The 22,765-nt window shown below is 36.8% G+C and overlaps 1 protein-coding gene across 1 annotated transcript; it reads right to left on the bottom strand.

Annotated features, from left to right (window-relative positions):
- Positions 1–1,677: 1,677 nt before the first annotated feature.
- LOC141394701 (uncharacterized) lies at positions 1,678–2,248 on the bottom strand. The gene is made up of 2 exons (XM_073969931.1): positions 2,201–2,248; positions 1,678–2,139 (listed from the first exon to the last, which is right to left on the bottom strand). The coding sequence occupies exons 1-2, from the start codon at positions 2,210–2,212 to the stop codon at positions 1,678–1,680; spliced, it is 474 nt and encodes a 157-aa protein (XP_073826032.1). The 5' UTR covers positions 2,213–2,248.
- Between the last annotated feature and the right edge of the window lie 20,517 nt (positions 2,249–22,765).

The raw sequence follows: 22,765 nt of genomic DNA, 5'->3' as shown, positions 1-22,765 counted from the left end.
TTTATATTTTATATTTTATATTTTATATTTTATATTTTATATTTTATATTTTATATTTTATATTTTATATTTTATATTTTATATTTTATATTTTATATTTTATATTTTATATTTTATATTTTATATTTTATATTTTATATTTTATATTTTATATTTTATATTTTATATTTTATATTTTATATTTTATATTTTATATTTTATATTTTATATTTTATATTTTATATTTTATATTTTATATTTTATATTTTATATTTTATATTTTATATTTTATATTTTATATTTTATATTTTATATTTTATATTTTATATTTTATATTTTATATTTTATATTTTATATTTTATATTTTATATTTTATATTTTATATTTTATATTTTATATTTTATATTTTATATTTTATATTTTATATTTTATATTTTATATTTTATATTTTATATTTTATATTTTATATTTTATATTTTATATTTTATATTTTATATTTTATATTTTATATTTTATATTTTATATTTTATATTTTATATTTTATATTTTATATTTTATATTTTATATTTTATATTTTATATTTTATATTTTATATTTTATATTTTATATTTTATATTTTATATTTTATATTTTATATTTTATATTTTATATTTTATATTTTATATTTTATATTTTATATTTTATATTTTATATTTTATATTTTATATTTTATATTTTATATTTTATATTTTATATTTTATATTTTATATTTTATATTTTATATTTTATATTTTATATTTTATATTTTATATTTTATATTTTATATTTTATATTTTATATTTTATATTTTATATTTTATATTTTATATTTTATATTTTATATTTTATATTTTATATTTTATATTTTATATTTTATATTTTATATTTTATATTTTATATTTTATATTTTATATTTTATATTTTATATTTTATATTTTATATTTTATATTTTATATTTTATATTTTATATTTTATATTTTATATTTTATATTTTATATTTTATATTTTATATTTTATATTTTATATTTTATATTTTATATTTTATATTTTATATTTTATATTTTATATTTTATATTTTATATTTTATATTTTATATTTTATATTTTATATTTTATATTTTATATTTTATATTTTATATTTTATATTTTATATTTTACATTTTATATTTTATATTTTATATTTTATATTTATTTTTTATATTTTATGTTTTACATTTTATATTATATATGTATTTAATTTATTTTCAAGCCAAAGGGTTCTTCCAAAGATAGAAGATCCAAAAGGAGTCTTCTTAAAATATAAGGCTTTCTTAGGGAGTTTACTAGGAATGACATCAAAAAGAAGTCTTCCTCAGGGGGTTATAGGTTGATGTCCTCCTAATGACCTCTTTTTCACATATCAGACCTCATAAAGGGGTATACTAAAGGGAGAAGATAACCACAAATAGATATATATATATATGCATATTTCATACATATACACATATATGTATAGAAATATATTTCCCATAACCTGCGGTTGCTTCCCAAAACTTCAAAGCATTTACCGTTGAAATATGTAAATATTTGTTAAATTCTCAAGTATGAGTTTGAAACTAAAAGCCAAATAGTCGTATTTTTTCTAAAAAAACGTAACAATATTTATTTTCTCACTTCACTAAATATTTAACATCACTTAAAACTTATTTAAAACGTTTACCAAATACATTACCACCATAAAGACCGCCATAACCTGGATAACCTCCATATGCTGAGCCAGCGCCAAAACCATTGTAGCCACTGTAACTGTTATAAGCATTGTAGCCATTATAACCGCCATAGCCTCCAGCTGTAGCGGGATTAAGTAGACCATAACCACCACCATAGCCGCCATAACCGCCAGGATAACCACCATAACCTACAGGACCTGGATAGGCAGCATAACCAGGGTACGCGCTACCAAATTGTCCATAGGCATTTGAACTGGAACTTGCACTAAACGCATTGCTTTGGCCATAACCATAAGAACCTGCACCACCTACCAAGGGACCACCACCAAACACTGGACCAGCCAAACCAAAACTGCGTCCTTCAGCCTTGGGTTGTTGCTGTTGACCACAGCAAGTGTGTAAAACTATGGCTAAAGCCAAGCCTATTATGATAATCTATAAAAAGAGATATAAAAACTTTAGAAGATATCCTTTTCAAGCCATGGTTTATTCTTACCTTTGTTGTCATCTTTATTTGCTACTATTCCAGAACTCTTCAGCTCAAATGTTGCTTATCCACTGCTTAAAATCTGTTTTATCTCAACCTATTTTATAAGAAATCTTCTAGCTTCTAATATCAGCTTCCCCCTTTACTAAAAATTTTCCATTTACTTGGCAAACAAATCTCCCACCTCATAATTATGTTTACCAAGAGAAGAGGAAACAAAACACGAACCAGATCACCATCCATCTAATCACCCTACAAATGCTTTAGAATAATGAGAAGTCATTTCAAATGATTTTACTAGCACTCCAAACAAAAGACAATAGAGCGGAAATATTCTCTAAATTTTCCGGCATTCATTCATTCATTTCAACAATATGAAAACCCACTATTACCAGCCACACATTGTGCTCTTTGTACTGACCTGGGTTACTGACCTAATTCATAGCATATTCTATAATTTGAAAATTTGTCATTAATATCGTGAGATTAAATCATATTTGCTCTAATGATTTTATGAACAGTAAAACCCACTATTAGTGAACATTTCACCTGAGACCAAAATTGTCAAATAGATAAATTTTATTTAAAAATAATCTCCCGACATAAAAGGTCTCCCTGTATCTCTCATTTTCGCATGGCTCCCACAAAAATAAAGTTTTTTTTTTGAACATCGCATGTCTTTAAGAAATTAAGACCAACTTTAATAATGTCCCATATTTTGTGTTCGTCTTAATCGTGAACTTAACATTGAAAACGTTCATTGTCTTCTACGAAAGAGTGACGACAAATGAAGACCAAAAAACAAAAATGAAAATAAAAGTAAAGAAAACTTGGAATGGTCATTAAAAAGTATCTTACACTTGAGTTACTTTTACGTCAAACTTAATCCACAACATAAACAAAAAATATAACAAAAGCAAGCGATGAAAATATTATAAAATCGAGAAGAGATCTCATAACTGACACATGTTGATAAATGATGCATGATGGTGCAACTTATGGGGAGTCCCAAGACTTGTTCAGATTGATAATCGAAACATCCAGTAAATACATACATTGTTCAAAGACAAAATAACTTTTTCGTTAAAAAAGATTGTTAGGAAATTTTTTCATTCAAGCTTTTTTGTCATGTAATTGTCCAAAAAGTTACCACAAAGCGATAAAAAATCCTCGTCAACGATTCACATTTTCATCGTTATAGTTAAAATGATCGGGTGACGTAGGGGATGGAAGATACCAAGGAACGGTATTGACCGGCTTTAACATGGCAAAGCCCAGGATTTATCTTGGTCCCTCTTTCGTCTCAAGTGGACACTGACTGACCTCCCCGTGGTGTCACCTGGGGAACTACCTTTAACACCCGTTAAAGGTAGTGAGCTAACATGTGCCGCGCGTTCACCCATAAGAACGTTAAAAACTTGGGTTTGGGCGTCGGGTTAGTAACCCTCCCCTAGAAAAAACAGCATACTATGAAAAAACGAAAGAAAAGAAAAACAAACCCCTCTAAAGTTGACGAACCCCGCAAACGTTTTAAGGACCATGATCTGCGAATCTGCACCTGGAATGTTCGCACTCTCTATAGAGAAGGTGCAGTCTTCGCATTGCAGACCTACTTGAAAAGTACAAGGCCGATATTACTGCCATACAGGAAATACGATGGATTGGGAAAGACGTCACAACAACACCTAAAGGTGACGCAATGTATTATAGCTGCCATGACGTAAAGCATGAGTTTGGTTGCGGATTTGTAGTTAGTCGGAGACTAAAACATCTGGTATCCAGCTTCACTCCAGTGAATGAAAGACTTGCTGCAATTCGAATAAAAGCTAAATTCTTCAACATCAGATTTATTTGCGCTCATGCTCCCACTGAAGACAAGGACGAACAGACCAAAGATATATTTTACTAGCGCTTAGAAGAAACTTATGACCGTTGCCCTGCCCATGACATTAAAATTATACTAGGCGATTTTAATGCCAAAATTGGAAAGGAGAATATCTTTGGCCCAACAGTCGGGAAATTCAGTCTCCACAGTGAAACATCTGACAATGGTATGAGGCTGATAGACTTTGCAGCTGCAAAAAAACATGGTAGTTAGCAGTACCAGATTTAAGCATCTCGATATTCATAAGGGCACCTGGCTGTCGCCAGATCAAAGAACAAGAAATCAAATTGATCACGTTGTGATAGATGGAAGACATGCATCAAGCGTGTTGGATGTACGATCGTTACGAGGTGCAAACATAGACTCGGACCACTACCTTGTTGCAGCAAAGGTACGTACCAGATTAAACGTAGCAAACAATGTGCGAACAGACACAACACGGAAGTTGGAAATCGGTAAGCTGCAAGCACAACAGATAGCCACAGCATATTCCACTCAACTGGACCAACTGCTTAATCAAAGCACTCCTCGTCCCGATAACATATCAGGACAATGGCAAACCATTGCCCACTCCATGCAAACAGCCGCAAAATCAGTACTTGGATACCAGAGACCTTCACAAAGCAATTCATGGTATGACCAGGAGTGTCGTGCAGCTACCGAAGAGAAAAATGCGGCATATAGGGCTACTTTACAATCAGTAGAAAGCGTAGCGCACGAGAGAGGTATCGGGAGAAAAGAAGTAAGGAGAAACGTCTTTTCCGCAGGAAAAAGAGAGAGATGGAAAAGCGGGAGTGTGAACAAATCGAGATGTACAGGAGACAGAATGAAGTGCGAAAATTCTACCAAAGAGTGAAACATCAAACTGATGGCTTTGGAACTGGCACATTCTCCTGCAGAGACCAGCAAGGTAATCTGGTAACTGTTAGTGTGCTAAAGATATGGAAAGATCGTTTTTCCAAACTGTTGGTATTCTATAGTAGCGAAATCGACGAAGATACCACAGATCCAATCCCAGAAGATGGTATAGAATGTATACCGCCCGGCCAAGATGAGCTAAAGACAGCAATAAACCGGCTGAAGAATAATAAGGCAGCAGGAGCTGATGGCCTACCAGCCGAGCTGTTTAAAACCGGAGGCGACACGCTGATAAGGTGTATGCATCAGCTAGTTAGCTCCATCTGGCAGGAAGAACGCGTACCCGACGATTGGAACCTGAGCATCCTGTGTCCCGTCCATAAGAAAGGAGATAAGACTTTATGCTCCAACTATAGGGGCATAAGTCTTCTCCCTATCGCCTACAAGATAGTGTCAGGGATATTTTGCGAACGACTAAAGCCCATGGTCAACGATATAATTGGACCATACCAATGTGGCTTTAGACCTGGCAAGTCCACCATTGACCAGATATTTAACCCTGCGGCAAATGCTTGAGAAGACCTAAGAGATGCAGATCGACACATACCACCATCCGATCAAAGGTATTCCATGCAATGACTGAATTTGGTATCCCCGCAAAGCTCATCCGGCTTTGCAAGATGACTTTAACTGACACTAGGTCATCAGTTAAAATTGGAAAGAACCTCTCCGAAGAGTTTAGTACCAAAAGAGGTTTCAGACAAGGAGACAGCCTTTCGCGTGACCTATTCAACATTTTGCTGGAAAAGGTAATACGAGATGCAAATGTCAAAAATCTACACCAATAGTCACATGTTACTTGCTTATGCTGATGACATAGACATCATGGGACGATCAGTAAAGGAAGTAACTGATACCTTTAGGAAGGTCGAAGCAGAATCTGTGAAAGTGGCTCTTGCGGTAAACGGCGAAAAGACCAAATTGATGGTGTCGACGCGCAAAGCGTCCATAGAGCTCGGACCAACTGTGGAAGTTGGTACCTATAATTTTGAGGTAGTTAAAGACTTCGTCTACCTAGGCACTGCCATAAACACAACAAACAACATCAGTTGTGAAATAAGAAGAATAATTGTATTGGCCAACAGATGCTACTATGGTTTAAATAAGCAATTTAAAAACAAAGCCACATCTCGTCAAACAAAAATAACACTATACAAAACGCTGATACTACCCGTGCTAATGTATGGCTCCCAAGCATGGGTACTTGCGCAAGCAGATAAGGCAGTGCTTGGTGTGTTTGAGAGGAAAATTGTTCGAAAGATCTACGGGCCGATTTGCGTTGACGGTGAATATCGACGTCGCATGAACCACGAGCTGTACAACGACATCAATATTGTTAAACGTATCGAGATGCAGCGATTGCGTTGGCTAGGCCATATCATAAGAATGAGCGATGATGAACCCGCTAAAAAGGCGTATAAATACGGACCGCTTGGCGGTGCACGCAGAATTGGCAGGCCAAGGAATAGATGGCGCAAACAAGTGGATGATGAGATGAAAAGGCGCGGTATTCCAGAGTGCGAAGCAACAAATAGAGAGAAATGGAGATCTTTTCTTAGTTCGGCCTATGGAACAAATGTTCTGTAATGGGCCAGCTAAGTAAGTAATATATTGTCAAAATTTGGTTTAACTTCTAAAATCGCCCATATCGGTCCTCCCTAAGGGTACCTCACCCACAAAAGTTCAACATTTGTGTCTTAGTGCAGTTAATTCCTAATCCACATTTTTGTCTGCAAGTTCAAATGTCCAAAAAGGGCCACAAAATTCTGAAGAGACCGTAAATACATTCGATCTGTCCTTAGATGAAAGTTTCAATACACATTGACTGAAGGTATATCTCTGTCGGCAAGGCCGACTGAAACTTTTTACTTGTTTCCATTGCGTGTAACTTCATTGGCAAACCACACTGGCGCCGCATAACTTACAACTGACCGACCAACCACATAGACAAGGTTTCTTCATCTGATCCTAGGGACTTGAGGACTTGTCATCTTACCGCAGATAGCTGTGGCATGCTCGGGCGACTTATACATGCTGTCGAAAAGGACCCCCTGTACTTTGGGGTAGTTGGTGGTTGGAATTATTAATGCATCGAATTGTTTGGCTTTGTAGCATGATGTCCTCAGGTCGGCATTCTGGCAGGTTTGAATACTTTTTCACCGCATAGCGCTAACATTTGTCGCAAATAGCTGTGACCTGCGCGGACGTCTTAAACATGCTGTCGAATGTCTTGGAGAAGTTAGTGGTCAGAATCAGAGTACCATCGACCAATATGTTCAGAGGGAGACTCAGAAAGGTAGAGATTAAACAGTTCTGGAGATATCACCTCGCCTTGAGAACTCCCTATTTTATTCTACGGGTCTTGGACTTCTAGTTTCTGAATTCTACAAACGACTGGCGCCCAAAGGTTTATGGGCAATTTTATTTTCGTGGAAGATTTTCTGTTCATTAAAGATCCCAAAAAAGGAGCCCACGTAATACAGTGGTATTTCGGCTGTAGCAAATTCCCTCAGTGTAGTGTGGTCGATATTTCCTAAGTATTTCAGCCATGAAAGACTTTTCTACTCGACGATGAAAAGTAGATCCCATATTATTCACCCAATATGAATCGGCGTGTACTCATTGATATGAGAGAAGTCTACCTTGTTCCTTGGGGAATGTGGTGGAAACATGTGTATGTATGTATATGACCCTTGAAACCATTTAATTGGTTTTCTGTTCATAGAAGACCTACAGAAGGATGTTTAGAAGGTCTACCAAGTCTACCAATTTTTCGGTATTGGTTCATATATGTCACCACAGTGCCCAAATATAACAGTCCCGCCCAAATAAAGGTATTTTGAAAGTTTCTGACACATTTTCCACCCGAATTGACGGTTAATTGAGATTTCGTTTTTCCTCGGAGTAGTAAACACCCCTATGCAAAAAAGGTCAATATAGGTCCATGATTACGTAAAGCTATCATGTAGCAGCACCCGTCAATTTACCTGCACTACCTTGTAGATCTGTACCATTATGGTTTCACGCATGACAATCCAATGATGCCAAAACCTTTCACATTTAAAACCAGTTTTTTGTTATGGTCTCTTCTCAGTTTTTTTTATTAAACTTGTAACAATAATTATTATTTTTTTTTTTTTGGGATTTTCCTAGAAGCGGAAGTAAAGTTTCAGCAAAGAACAAAATATCATTAAACATTTATTGCAAATAATAAAAATGTTAATAGAAAATAATTTGAATATGTTTACTGTTAATCTTCTCAAAATCTTCGACGACAGACATTCAGGCATATCATTTAACATCACTGCTGAGGTTATTACACTCAGGCTCAGACACTACTGTTGCTATCTTTTGGCTACATCTATCGGCTCGTGTTGGTGTGGTACATTACCTTTAAAAATTCCCAAAATCTAATGTCTTTCTTACTCACAATCAACAACCCCACCTCCAAATTGCAAGTTCTGGAAAAAAAAAACATTGTGGATGCTATGCCAAACACGTATTCTTTTCTTTGGCTCTTTATTGTCTCTTAATCGTCTTTAGTTTGATGGGATGTTCAACAGAAGAACGTTCAGCATGCGCATTATGTATTTATTTTACCGTCTGCGGTAGTAGCAGCTTTTGTTGTTTTTTAACTTCATTCACCTGTAGCGTAAACAACTTTTATGAGTTGGGGTTTCTTTGTTTTGTTCTGACAAAATGTTAAGTGATTGGAGGCCCTGCGAGATTTTTCAATTAGTGTTCTCATTTTTTTTTTGACGGTCATTTCCGAAATTTGGGAGTTCCCCAACATGTTGAAAAAAAACCAAAGTAAAAAATCTGTTTCCATTTCGTCATCGACTTGTCATATTAATGGTGTTGAATATTCTTGTGGAATCTTCTTAATACATATTTACACAATTATTGAGGGATGGGAGACAGATAAGCCTCGGAAAATGCGAAGAAGATCTTATGTCCATTGAAGGGTACTTCTATAGACCCTTTCTGAAAGAAAGGGTACTTCTATAGGCACTCTCTGAAAGAAAGGGTGCTTCTATAGACCCTTTCATAAAGAAAGGGCGCTTCTATAGACCCTTTCATAAAGAAAGGGCGCTTCTATAGACCCTTTCATAAAGAAAGGGCGCTTCTATAGACCCTTTCTAAAAGACGATTTCTTAATGAAAGGGTGCCTCTGTAGATCCTCTCTGAAAGAAAGGGTGCTTCTATATATTTCTACACGAAAGGGTGCTTCTTTAGACCCTTTCTAAAAGAAAAGGAGCTTCTATAGACCCTTGGTGAATGAGAGGGTGCTTCTAAAGACCCTTTCTAAAAGAAAGGTTGCTTAAATAGACCCTTTCTAAAAGAAAGAGTGTTTCAATAGACCGTTTCCTAAAGAAAGGGTGCTTCTACAAACCGTTCTACAGACCCTTGGTGAAAGAAAGGGTGCTTCTAAAGACCCTTTCTGAAAGAAAGGTTGCTTAAATAGACCTTTTCTAAAAGAAAAAGTGCTTCAATAGACCGTTTCCTAAAGAAAGGGTGCTTCTACAGACCCTTTCTAAAAGAAAAAGTGCTTCTTTATACCGTTTCTGAAAGAAAGGATGCTTCTATAGACCCTTGCTGAAACAAAGGGTGTTTCTATTGACCCTTGCTGAAACAAAGGGTGCATCTATTGACCCTTGCTGAAACAAAGGGTGCATCTATAGACCCTTTCTTAAGGAAAGGGTGCATCTATAGACCCTTTCTTAAGGAAAGGGAGCATCTATAGACCCTTTCTTAAGGAAAGGGTGCATCTATAGACCCTTTCTTAAAGAAAGGGTGCATCTATAGACCCTTTCTTAAGGAAAGGGTGCATCTATAGACCCTTTCTTAAGGCAAAGGTGCATCTATAGACCCTTTCTTAAGGATAGGGTGCATCTATAGACCCTTTCTTAAAGAAATGGTGCATCTATAGACCATTTCTTAACGAAAGGGTGCATCTATAGACCCTTTCTTAACGAAAGGGTGCATCTATAGACCCTTTCTTAAGGAAAGGGTGCATCTATAGACCCTTTCTTAAGGAAAGGGTGCATCTATAGACCCTTTCTTAAGGAAAGGGTGCATCTATAGACCCTTTCTTAAGGAAAGGGTGCATCTATAGACCCTTTCTTAAGGAAAGGGTGCATCTATAGACCCTTTCTTAAGGAAAGGGTGCATCTATAGACCCTTTCTTAAGGAAAAGGTGCATCTATAGACCCTTTCTTAAGGATAGGGTGCATCTATAGACCCTTTCTTAAAGAAATGGTGCATCTATAGACACTTTCTTAACGAAAGGGTGCATCTATAGACCCTTTCTTAAAGAAAGGGTGCATCTATAGACCCTTTCTTAAGGAAAGGGTGCATCTATAGACCCTTTCTTAAGGAAAAGGTGCATCTATAGACCCTTTCTTAAGGATAGGGTGCATCTATAGACCCTTTCTTAAAGAAATGGTGCATCTATAGACCCTTTCTTAACGAAAGGGTGCATCTATAGACCCTTTCTTAACGAAAGGGTGCATCTATAGACCCTTTCTTAACGAAAGGGTGCATCTATAGACCCTTTCTTAAGGAAAGGGTGCATCTATAGACCCTTTCTTAAGGAAAGGGTGCATCTATAGACCCTTTCTTAAGAAAAGGGTGCATCTATAGACCCTTTCTTAAGGAAAGGGTGCATCTATAGACCCTTTCTTAAGGAAAGGGTGCATCTATAGACCCTTTCTTAAGGAAAGGGTGCATCTATAGACTTTTTCTTAAGGAAAGGGTGCATCTATAGACCCTTTCTTAAGGAAAGGGTGCATCTATAGACCCTTTCTTAAGGAAAGGGTGCATCTATAGACCCTTTCTTAAGCAAAGGGTGCATCTATAGACCCTTTCTTTAGCGAAGGGTGCATCTATAGACCCTTTCTTAAGCAAAGGGTGCATCTATAGACCCTTTCTTAAGGAAAGGGTGCATCTATATACCCTTTCTTAAGGAAAGGGTGCATCTATAGACCCTTTCTTAAGGAAAGGGTGCATCTATAGACCCTTTCTTAAGGAAAGGGTGCATCTATAGACCCTTTCTTAAGGGAAGGGTGCTTCTAAAGACCCTTTCTCAATGAAAGGGTGCTTCTATAGACCCTTTCTCAATGAAAGGGTGCTTCTGTAGACCCTATCTCTATGAAAGGGTGCTTCTAAAGACCCTTTCTCAATGAAAGGGTGCTTCTAAAGACCCTATCTCAATGAAAGGGTGCTTCTGTAGACCCTATCTCAATGAAAGGGTGCTTCTAAAGACCCTATCTCAATGAAGGGGTGCTTCTGTAGACCCTATCTCAATGAAAGGCTGCTTCTAAAGACCCTTTCTCAATGAAAGGGTGCTTCTAAAGACCCTATCTCAATGAAAGGGTGCTTCTAAAGACCCTTTCTGGAAGGAAGGTTCCTTAAATAGACCCTTTCTTAAAGAAAGGCCTTTCTACACGAAAGGGTGCTTCTTTAGACCCTTTCTAAAAGAAAAGGTGCTTCTATAGACCCTTTCTAAAAGAAAAGGTGCTTCTATAGACCCTTTCTAAAAGAAAAGGTGCTTCTATAGACCCTTGGTGAATGAAAGGGTGCTTCTAAAGACCCTTTCTAAAAGAAAGGTTGCTTAAATAGACCCTTTCTAAAAAAAAGAGTGTTTCAATAGACCGTTTCCTAAAGAAAGGGTGCTTCTACAAACCGTTCTACAGACCCTTGGTGAAAGAAAGGGTGCTTCTAAAGACCCTTTCTGAAAGAAAGGTTGCTTAAATAGACCTTTTCTAAAAGAAAAAGTGCTTCAATAGACCGTTTCCTAAAGAAAGGGTGCTTCTACAAACCGTTTCTTAAAGAAAGGGTGCTTCTACAGACCCTTTCTAAAAGAAAAAGTGCTTCTTTATACCGTTTCTGAAAGAAAGGATGCTTCTATAGACCCTTGCAGAAACAAAGGGTGCTTCTATAGACCCTTGCTGAAACAAAGGGTGTTTCTATTGACCCTTGCTGAAACAAAGGGTGCATCTATTGACCCTTGCTGAAACAAAGGGTGCATCTATAGACCCTTTCTTAAGGAAAGGGTGCATCTATAGACCCTTTCTTAAGGAAAGGGTGCATCTATAGACCCTTTCTTAAGGAAAGGGTGCATCTATAGACCCTTTCTTAAAGAAAGGGTGCATCTATAGACCCTTTCTTAAGGAAAGGGTGCATCTATAGACCCTTTCTTAAGGCAAAGGTGCATCTATAGACCCTTTCTTAAGGATAGGGTGCATCTATAGACCCTTTCTTAAAGAAATGGTGCATCTATAGACCCTTTCTTAACGAAAGGGTGCATCTATAGACCCTTTCTTAAAGAAAGGGTGCATCTATAGACCCTTTCTTAAGGAAAGGGTGCATCTATAGACCCTTTCTTAAGGAAAAGGTGCATCTATAGACCCTTTCTTAAGGATAGGGTTCATCTATAGACCCTTTCTTAAAGAAATGGTGCATCTATAGACCCTTTCTTAACGAAAGGGTGCATCTATAGACCCTTTCTTAACGAAAGGGTGCATCTATATACCCTTTCTTAACGAAAGGGTGCATCTATAGACCCTTTCTTAAGGAAAGGGTGCATCTATAGACCCTTTCTTAAGGAAAGGGTGCATCTATAGACCCTTTCTTAAGGAAAGGGTGCATCTATAGACCCTTTCTTAAGGAAAGGGTGCATCTATAGACCCTTTCTTAAGGAAAAGGTGCATCTATAGACCCTTTCTTAAGGATAGGGTGCATCTATAGACCCTTTCTTAAAGAAATGGTGCATCTATAGACCCTTTCTTAACGAAAGGGTGCATCTATAGACCCTTTCTTAAGAAAAGGGTGCATCAATAGACCCTTTCTCGAGGAAAGGGTGCATCTATAGACCCTTTCTTAAGGAAAGGGTGCATCAATAGACCCTTTCTCGAGGAAAGGGTGCATCAATAGACCCTTTCTCGAGGAAAGGGTGCATCTATAGACCCTTTCTCGAGGAAAGGGTGCATCTATAGACCCTTTCTTAAGGAAAAGGTGCATCTATAGACCCTTTCTTAATGAAAGGGTGCATCTATAGGCCCTTTCTTAAGGAAAGGGTGCATCTATAAACCTTTTCTTAAGGAAAGGGTGCATCTATAGACCCTTTCTTAAGGAAAGGGTGCATCTATAGACCCTTTCTTAAGGAAAGGGAGCATCTATAGATCCATCTATAGACCCTTTCTTAAGGAAAGGGTGCATATATAGACCCTTTCTTAAGCAAAGGGTGCATCTATAGACCCTTTCTTTAGCGAAGGGTGCATCTATAGACCCTTTCTTAAGCAAAGGGTGCATCTATAGACCCTTTCTTAAGGAAAGGGTGCATCTATATACCCTTTCTTAAGGAAAGGGTGCATCTATAGACCCTTTCTTAAGGAAAGGGTGCATCTATAGACCCTTTCTTAAGGAAAGGGTGCATCTATAGACCCTTTCTTAAGGAAAGGGTGCTTCTAAAGACCCTTTCTCAATGAAAGGGTGCTTCTATAGACCCTTTCTCAATGAAAGGGTGCTTCTGTAGACCCTATCTCTATGAAAGGGTGCTTCTAAAGACCCTTTCTCAATGAAAGGGTGCTTCTAAAGACCCTATCTCAATGAAAGGGTGCTTCTGTAGACAATATCTCAATGAAAGGGTGCTTCTAAAGACCCTATCTCAATGAAGGGGTGCTTCTGTAGACCCTATCTCAATGAAAGGGTGCTTCTAAAGACCCTTTCTCAATGAAAGGGTGCTTCTAAAGACCCTATCTCAATGAAATGGTGCTTCTAAAGACCCTATCTCAATGAAAGGGTGCTTCTAAAGACCCTATCTCAATGAAAGGGTGCTTCTAAAGACCCTTTCTGGAAGGAAGGTTCCTTAAATAGACCCTTTCTTAAAGAAAGGCTGCTTCTATTGATCCTTTCTAAAATAAAAGGTTCTTCTTAGAACACCTATAGAAGACCCTCTATTCATAGAATGCCTTTAGAAAGCCTTCAGTCAATAGAAGACCTTTGGAAGGTCTTCTGTCAATAAAAGACTTTTAGAAGGGTCCTCTGTCTGCAGAAGAAGACGTTTAGATGGTATTATGTCTATGGAGGAGCTTAGGCCATGGAAGACTTTTAGAGGACCTTCTGTCCATTGAAGTCCTTAAGAGGGTCTACTGACCATAGAAGACCTTTAGAGGGTCTTCTATCCATAGTCGGCCTTCTCCATAGAAGGACTTTAGAAGATCTTCTGTCCATAGAAGACATTTAGAGGGTACTTTGTCCATAGAAGGCCTTTAGAGGGTCTTCTGTTCGTAGAAGACTTTATTTAAAGGGTCTTCTGTCCATAAAAGACCATTAGAGGGTCTTCTGTCCATAGAAAGACTTTAGAAGGTCTTCTCTCCATAGAAGGTATTATGTTCTTTTAGAGGGTCTTCTGTCTATAGAAGACCTTTAGATGGTATTCTATAGAAGGACCTTAGAATGTCTTCAGTCTATGGAAGACCTTAGAAGGTCTTCGATCCATAGAAGACCTTTATAAGGTCTTCTGTCCATAGAAGACCTTTACAAGGTCTTCTGTCCGTGGAAGACCTTTAGAAAGTATTTTGTCCATGAAGACTTTTAGCAGTTTTATTGGCAAGGAAGGCTTTTAAAAGGTCTTTTTCCATAGAAGACCTTTAGATGGTCTTCTGTCCCCGGAACACCTTCGGATGATCTTTTGTCTTTAAATAACCTTAAGAAGGTCTTCGTCTTTAGAACCCTTTAGGAAGACTTCTGCTCATAGAAGACCTCTAGAAGGTAGTCTTTCCATAGAAGACCTTTAGAATGTCTTTTGATCTTCTCTTCAGATCACACGATTAGTAACGGATTTTGTACCACAAGATACCATAAAAAAGCTATTTAAATTAAATTCAATTTTGTTTCAATTGAGCTGTTAACTATTTGACATCCATTGAAAATCGTGTAACATTGACGAATCTCTTCTACTCACCTCCCAATTCGTTACAAATATCCAAATAAATAAAACCGATCTTTACAAACTTCAATCAAAGCCATAACAAAATCAATTATCCAAATGTCAATTAATTAATAACTCCCCTACCGCAACTGACCATAACCTTGATCACCAAACAAATTCCATTATTGGAGGTTTAACGGTAAGCAAGCCGGCATGGGTTTGAATGCTTCAGTGAATGTGTGCATGTGAATGAATATGTCAAGCAATTGTTCTTTTTAAATTTACACAAACACGCACATAAAGCTCAGGTAAGGTAGTGCAGATCATAACTTAGCTATATTGGAGCTCCATCATTCAATTACACACTGCCGAAATTTAACTGCTCTCCGAGAATTCTCAGTTTCTGTTGTTACCAAAAAATAGTTGATGCCTCTCTCTTAACTTCTGCCCTATATAAATTAGAGTAGAACAAAGGAATGGTAGTTAGTTCAAATAAGAATTTCGACAGAAGCAAAAGGAACTTCGCACAACATGAGCCGTATTGTAAGTTGGTGGATTTTTGGGAGTTGAAAATTGTAGACGAAATTAATGAATTAATTTTTTTTTTGTTACTCCAGATTAAACCCATTTTATTATTATGTTTGGTAGTATGCTGTTCACTGGCAGCACCTGCTCCAGAACCCGCCCCAATTAAGGCGGAAGGCCGCACCTTAGGATTTTTGGGTGGCGGCCTTGGTATTGGTTTCTCAGCCGGTGTTGGCATTAATAAAGGCATCTTTGGAGGTTATGGTGGAGGTTATAGACCCGGAGGATATGGTGGTGGTTATGGCTATCCCGGCTATGGTCATGGTGGTTATGGCGGTGGTTATGGAGGCTATGGTCATGGTGGTTATGGAGGATATGGTCATGGTGGTCATGGTGGATATGCTGGCGGTTATGGCCATGGTGGTTTTCCTGGAGGTTATGGTCATGGCGGTGCTTATCCTGTTGGAGGTTATGGTGGTAGCAATTACTATGGCGGTTACAATAAATACCATGAATCCGGTTATTATGGTGGTAGCAGTGGTGGTGGTTTCTTTGGCTAAAAAGAAACCTGCAGCAGAAAAATGAAGTCTGTGATGTTATTTTAGTTTCCTCATCTCCTTTCTCCCTTCCTTAAAGTCATTTTAAACGAGTCATATGTTAAGTATTTTTTTTGTACAAAATTGTAAGTAACCTACAAAGTTATTAAAACGAATAAACAATGTTTCCTCTCATAAACTGTGATGTTCTTATTTCGCTGAAGCGATCTCAAGGATTTCTTCGTTCCATGCCCTGTTTAAGCATCATGAAGTTTATAACAATATCCGGTTTGGTAGTTGTGCGGAAAGTCCTTGATAAAGACATGAAATGTAATACAATTGCCGGGTCTTATTATTTATGTAGTTAACACACACACGACGTAATCCATCAATCCGACACACACATCCAAAATATTTATATACAGAGTACAGTGGAACAGGGATACAAAGCAAACGGGTTTTGTTTTGAACTTTAAATTGCAGTGCCTTCGGACCATTGAAATTTAATAAAAAAAAGTCAATATGTTTTTTGGTTCCCAATGTGTTCTTTATAACCACATTTAACTGTGAGCGCGGTCTTGTAGTCTGATCTTGCTGCAATGATTCAGCCAGCCATCGGTGATTTATTTCTTGTTAAACAAACCGAACACATTTTGCATATTAAATCTACAAAAAAAATTCTTAACAACTTAAATGACAATGTGTGAAATTGCTACTGGAGATGGCTATCAATTTACGACACACATGTTGGCCGAATTCTCTGATGTAATAAATTTCTATAAATGTCATAGCGACATCTTATACGAAGAGCTACAGATTTGATTAAAAGAAGCCTCACGTGCAACCCTCCCATAGAAGACCTTTAGTAGGAGCATAGCTTAGGGACTTCTGCCTGCAAATTTTTGACTTTTCTGAGTAAAATATAGAAAAAATTTTGTAACAAGTAACAATTCAGAGTGGGCAAGGCTGCCTCCTGGCTACATTATGGTGTCCATAGAAGACCTTTAGAAGCGTTTCGCCCATAAAATCTATACTTATAAAAGAGTTGAATAATGATGACTCACTGACTGACTGACTGATTCATAATCAACGCCCAGGCTAAACGGCTGGAGCTAGAATCTTGAAATTTTGAGGGAGTGTCACTCTTAGTCCCAAGGTGTCAGATAAGGCTGGATTTTTGGAAATTCGAACTAGAACGGTACGAAAAGTACTAAAAGGTACTAAATATGGTACCCTTAGTATTAGGCAAACGCGAAGAGCTAGAATTCTGAAATTTGGAATGAGGTTCACTGATGGAGAGTTAGAAAGGTGTACCAAAGGGTTTTTGGAAATTCGAACTATAAGTGTACGAAAAGTACTAAAAGTTACTAAATTTAGTACCATTTGGTATTACGTGAACGGATAGAGCTAAAATCTTAAAATTCGGAATGAAAATCAAGGTTTAGAAGATGAATTGATATAAGGAGGTGGTTTTGAAAATGTGTACTCATGTGTACGAATAGTACTAAATGGTACTAAATTTGGTACAATTTGAATTTGGGCGAAACGATTCTGAAATTTGGAATTACTATTACTGTTGGAGTGTAGGTTTGAGATATGGAGGTAGTTTTCGAAATTCGTGCATATGGGTACGAAAGGTACTAAATAGTACCAAATAAGGTACAATTTGGATTTGGGGGAACGGATGGAGCTGAAATCCTGAAATTTAGAATTAGAATAACTGTCTGAGTGTAGGATAGAGGTATTTTGGAAATTCGTACTTTTGGGTACGAAAAGTACTAAATGGTACCAAATTTGGTACAATATGAATTTAAGTGATCGGATAGAGCTGGAATAGTGAAATTTGGAATTAAGATTACTATTGGAGCGTGGGATTGGGATACTTTTGAAAATTCGTACTTATGGCAGCGAAAAGTACTAAATTCGTACTTGTGGGTACAAAAAGTACTGAGTGGTACTAAATTTTGTATAATTTGGATTTGGGTGAACGGATAAAGCAGGAATTCTGAAATTTGGAATTAAGATTACTGTTGGAGTGTAGGATAGAGGTAGTTTTGGAAATTTTTGGTTATGGGTACGAAAAGTACTAAATGGTACCAAATCTTGTACAATTTGGATTTGAGTGATCGGATAGAGCAGCAATATTGAAATTTGAAATTATGATTACTATTGGAGTGTGGGATTGGGATACTTTTGAAAATTCGTACTTATGGCTACGAAAAGTACTAAATGGTACCAAATTTGGTACAATCTGTATTTGGGTGATCGGAGACATTTGGAATCCTGAAATTCGAAATTAAGATTACTGTTGGAGTGTTGGATAGAGGTAGGTTTGGAAATTCGGACCTATGGGAACAAAAAGTACTAAATGGTACTAAATTTGGTACAATTTGGATTACGGTGATCTGATGCAGCTGTAATTCTGAAATTTGGAATTAAGATAACTGTTGGCGTGTAGGATTGAGGTAGTTGTTGATATTCGTATTCTTGGGTACGAATAGTACTAAATAGTACCAATTTTGGTACAATTTGGATTTGGGTGAACGGATATAGCAGGAATTCTGAAATTTGGAATTAAGATTACTGTTGGAGTGTTTGATATAGGTAGGTTTGGAAATTGGGACCTGTGGGAACAAAAAGTACTAAATGGTACTAAATTTGGTACAATGTGGATTACCGTGGTAGGATGCCGCTGTAATCCTGAAATTTGGAATTAAGATTACTGTTGGCGTGTAGGGTTGAGGTAGTTGTGGAAATTCGTACTCATGGGTACGAATAGTACTAAATAGTACAAAATTTGGTACAATTTGGATTTGGGTGAACGGATATAGCAGGAATTCTGAAATTTGGAATTAAGATTACTGTTGGAGTGTTTGATATAGGTAGATTTGGAAATTGGGACCTGTGGGAACAAAAAGTACTAAATGGTACTAAATTTGGTACAATGTGGATTACCGTGGTAGGATGCCGCTGTAATCCTGAAATTTGGAATTAAGATTACTGTTGGCGTGTAGGGTTGAGGTAGTTGTGGAAATTCGTACTCATGGGTACGAATAGTACTAAATAGTACAAAATTTGGTACAATTTGGATTTGGGTGAACGGATATAGCAGGAATTCTGAAATTTGGAATTAAGATTACTGTTGGAGTGTTTGATATAGGTAGATTTGGAAATTGGGACCTGTGGGAACAAAAAGTACTAAATGGTACTAAATTTGGTACAATGTGGATTACCGTGGTAGGATGCCGCTGTAATCCTGAAATTTGGAATTAAGATTACTGTTGGCGTGTAGGGTTGAGGTAGTTGTGGAAATTCGTACTCATGGGTACGAATAGTACTAAATAGTACAAAATTTGGTACAATTTGGATTTGGGTGAACGGATATAGCAGGAATTCTGAAATTTGGAATTAAGATTACTGTTGGAGTGTTTGATATAGGTAGATTTGGAAATTGGGACCTGTGGGAACAAAAAGTACTAAATGGTACTAAATTTGGTACAATGTGGATTACCGTGGTAGGATGCCGCTGTAATCCTGAAATTTGGAATTAAGATTACTGTTGGCGTGTAGGGTTGAGGTAGTTGTGGAAATTCGTACTCATGGGTACGAATAGTACTAAATAGTACAAAATTTGGTACAATTTGGATTTGGGTGAACGGATGGAGCTGAAATCCTGAAATTTAGAATTAGAATAACTGTCGGAGTGTAGGATAGAGGTATTTTGGTAATTCGTACTTTTGGGTACGAAAAGTATTAAATGGTACCAAATTTGGTACAATATGAATTTAAGTGATCAGATAGAGCTTTAATAATGAAATTTGGAATTAAGATTACTATTGGAGTGTGGGATTGGGATACTTTTAGAAATTCGTACTTATGGCAACGAAAGGTACTAAATGGTACCAAATTTGGTACAATTTGGATTTGGGTGATCAGATACATTTGAAATCCTGAATTTCGAAATTAAGATTACTTTTGGAGTGTTGGATAGAGGTAGGTTTGGAAATTCGGACCTATGGGAGCAAAAGTACTAAATGGTACTAAATTTGGATTACGGTGGTAGGATGCCGCTGTAATCCTGAAATTTGGAATTAAGATTACTGTTGGCGTGTAGGGTTGAAGTAGTTGTGGAAATTCGTACTCATGGGTACGAATAGTACTAAATAGTACCAAATTTGGTACAATTTGGATTTGGGTGAACGGATATAGCTGGAATCCCGAAATTTGGAATACTGTTGAAGTGTAGGATTGATAAAGTTTTGGAAATTTTTAGTTATGGGTAGGAAAAGTACTAAATGGTACAAAATTTGGTACAATTTGGATTTCAGTGATAAGATACATTTGGAATCGTGAAATTCGGTATTAAGCTTATTGTTTGAACTTAGCACTGAGGTAGTTTTGAAAATTTGTAATTATGGGTACGAAAAGTACTAAATTTGGTACAATTTGGATTTCGGTGATCTGATGCAGCTGCAATCCTCAAATTTGGAATTAAAATACCTGTGGAAGTGTAGGATTGAGGTAATTTTGGAAATTTTGGTTATGGGTGCGAAAAGTACTAAATGGTACCAAATTTGGTACAATTTGGATTAGAGCGAACGGCTAGAGCTGTAATCTTGAAATTTGGAATTGAGATTACTGTTGGAGTTTGTTTTGGAAATTCGTACTTATGTTTACAAAGAGTACTAAATTTGGTAAAATTAGGATTTGGTAATCTTAGGGATGCGAAGATGGTTCAATGCATGGTACAATTTTGTATTGGACTAACGAATAGAGCTGGATTCGTGAGATTTTGAATTAAGATTACTGTTGTTATTTGGTAATAACGTCAGATTTAGGAAATATGTACCATAAATGTACGAATTGTACTATATGGTACAGGATTTGGTACAATTTGTTATTGTGTAAAGAGAATTTTGAAATATTAGGAGGAGGTTCGTATTTATATGTAAAGTACCAAATAGTACTATAAATGGTTTTGGGGGAACAGATAGAGCTGGAAATGAGGATCGCGGTTGGTGGGTTAAGCCGTCTTGGCGCTGAGCACCCCAATTAAAATATCTCAACAATTATGGCTGGATCTTGATGTGTAGGCGTGAGGAAAATATCACTTACGTACTTACATGAAAATAAATATCAATTAAAATAGGTATTAGTAAAAAAAATGTTCTATGTTCACCGTACTATATTAATTTTTTTTATTTGTTTTGTATATCCTTTCCGCATACGAAGTAGCGGGTACTTTGCTAGTTCCTTATAAAAGTCTTCAGAACTTTAGAAAGTCTTCTGTCCATAGAATTGCATTAGAAGATCTTCAATCTATGGAAGACCTTTAGAAGGTCTTCAGTCCACAGAAGGCATTTAGAAGGTCTTCAGTATATAGAACACCTTTATAAGGTATTCTATCCATAGAAAATCTTTAGGGGGTCTTCCGCGCATAGAAGACATTTAGAGGGTCTTCCGTCCATAGAACTCATTTAGAAGATCTTCCGTCCTACGAAGACCTTTGAAAGTTACTCTGTCTATAAAGTACATTTAGTAGGTCTTCTGTTATTAGAAAAGCTTTACAAGCTTTTTAGTCCGTAGTAGACATTTGGAAGGTCTTCTGTCAATATAAGACCTTCAGAACGTCTTCCGACTAAAGAAGATTACACTGTGCAGCAAAATTCATTTGTTTCAATCCTTTCGGAATGGGTCTATAGAAGCACCTTTTCTTTCGGAAAGGGTATATAGAAGCACCTTTTCTTTCGGAAAGGGTATATAGAATCACCTTTTCTTTCGGAAAGGGTATATAGAAGCACCTTTTCTTTCGGAAAGGGTATATAGAAGCACCTTTTCTTTCGGAAAGGGTCTACAGAAGCGCATTTTGTATTGGAAAGGGTATATAGAAGCACCCTTTCTTTCAGAAAGGGTTTATAGAAGCACCCTTTCTTTCAGAAAGGGTTTATAGAAGCACCCTTTCTTTCAGAAAGGGTTTATAGAAGCACCCTTTCTTTCAGAAAGGGTTTATAGAAGCACCCTTTCTTTCACAAAGGGTCTATAGAAGCACCCTTTCGGAAAGGGTCTATAGAAGCACCCTTTCGGAAAGGGTCTATAGAAGCACCCTTTCTTTCGGAAAGGGTCTATAGAAGCACCCTTTCTTTCACAAAGGGTCTATAGAAGCACCCTTTCTTTCACAAAGGGTCTATAGAAGCACCCTTTCTTTCACAAAGGGTCTATAGAAGCACCCTTTCTTTCACAAAGCGTCTATAGAAGCACCCTTTCTTTCACAAAGGGTCTATAGAATCACCCTTTCTTTCACAAAGGGTCTATAGAAGCACGCATTCTTTCAGAAAGGTCTATAGAAGCACCTTTTTCTTTCGGAATGGGTCTATAGAAGCACCTTTTTCTTTCGGAATGGGTCTATAGAAGCACCCTTTCTTTCACAAAGGGTCTATAGAAGCACCCTTTCTTTCACAAAGGGTCTATAGTAGCACCCTTTCTTTCACAAAGGGTCTATAGAAGCACCCTTTCTTTCACAAAGGGTCTATAGAAGCACCCTTTCTTTCACAAAGGGTCTACAGAAGCACCCTTTCTTTCACAAAGGGTCTATAGAAGCACCCTTTCTTTCACAAAGGGTCTACAGAAGCACCCTTTCTTTCACAAAGGGTCTATAGAAGCACCCTTTCTTTCACAAAGGGTCTATAGAAGCACCCTTTCTTTCACAAAGGGTCTATAGAAGCACCCTTTCTTTCACAAAGGGTCTATAGAAGCACCCTTTCTTTCACAAAGGGTCT

The sequence above is a fragment of the Musca autumnalis genome, unplaced genomic scaffold (assembly GCF_047663935.1).
Source record: "Musca autumnalis isolate F117 unplaced genomic scaffold, ASM4766393v1 scaffold_1, whole genome shotgun sequence".
Lineage (NCBI taxonomy): Eukaryota > Metazoa > Arthropoda > Insecta > Diptera > Muscidae > Musca > Musca autumnalis.
The sequence above is the reverse complement of the archived record's forward strand: the minus strand, read 5'-3'. Positions and strand labels throughout refer to the sequence as shown.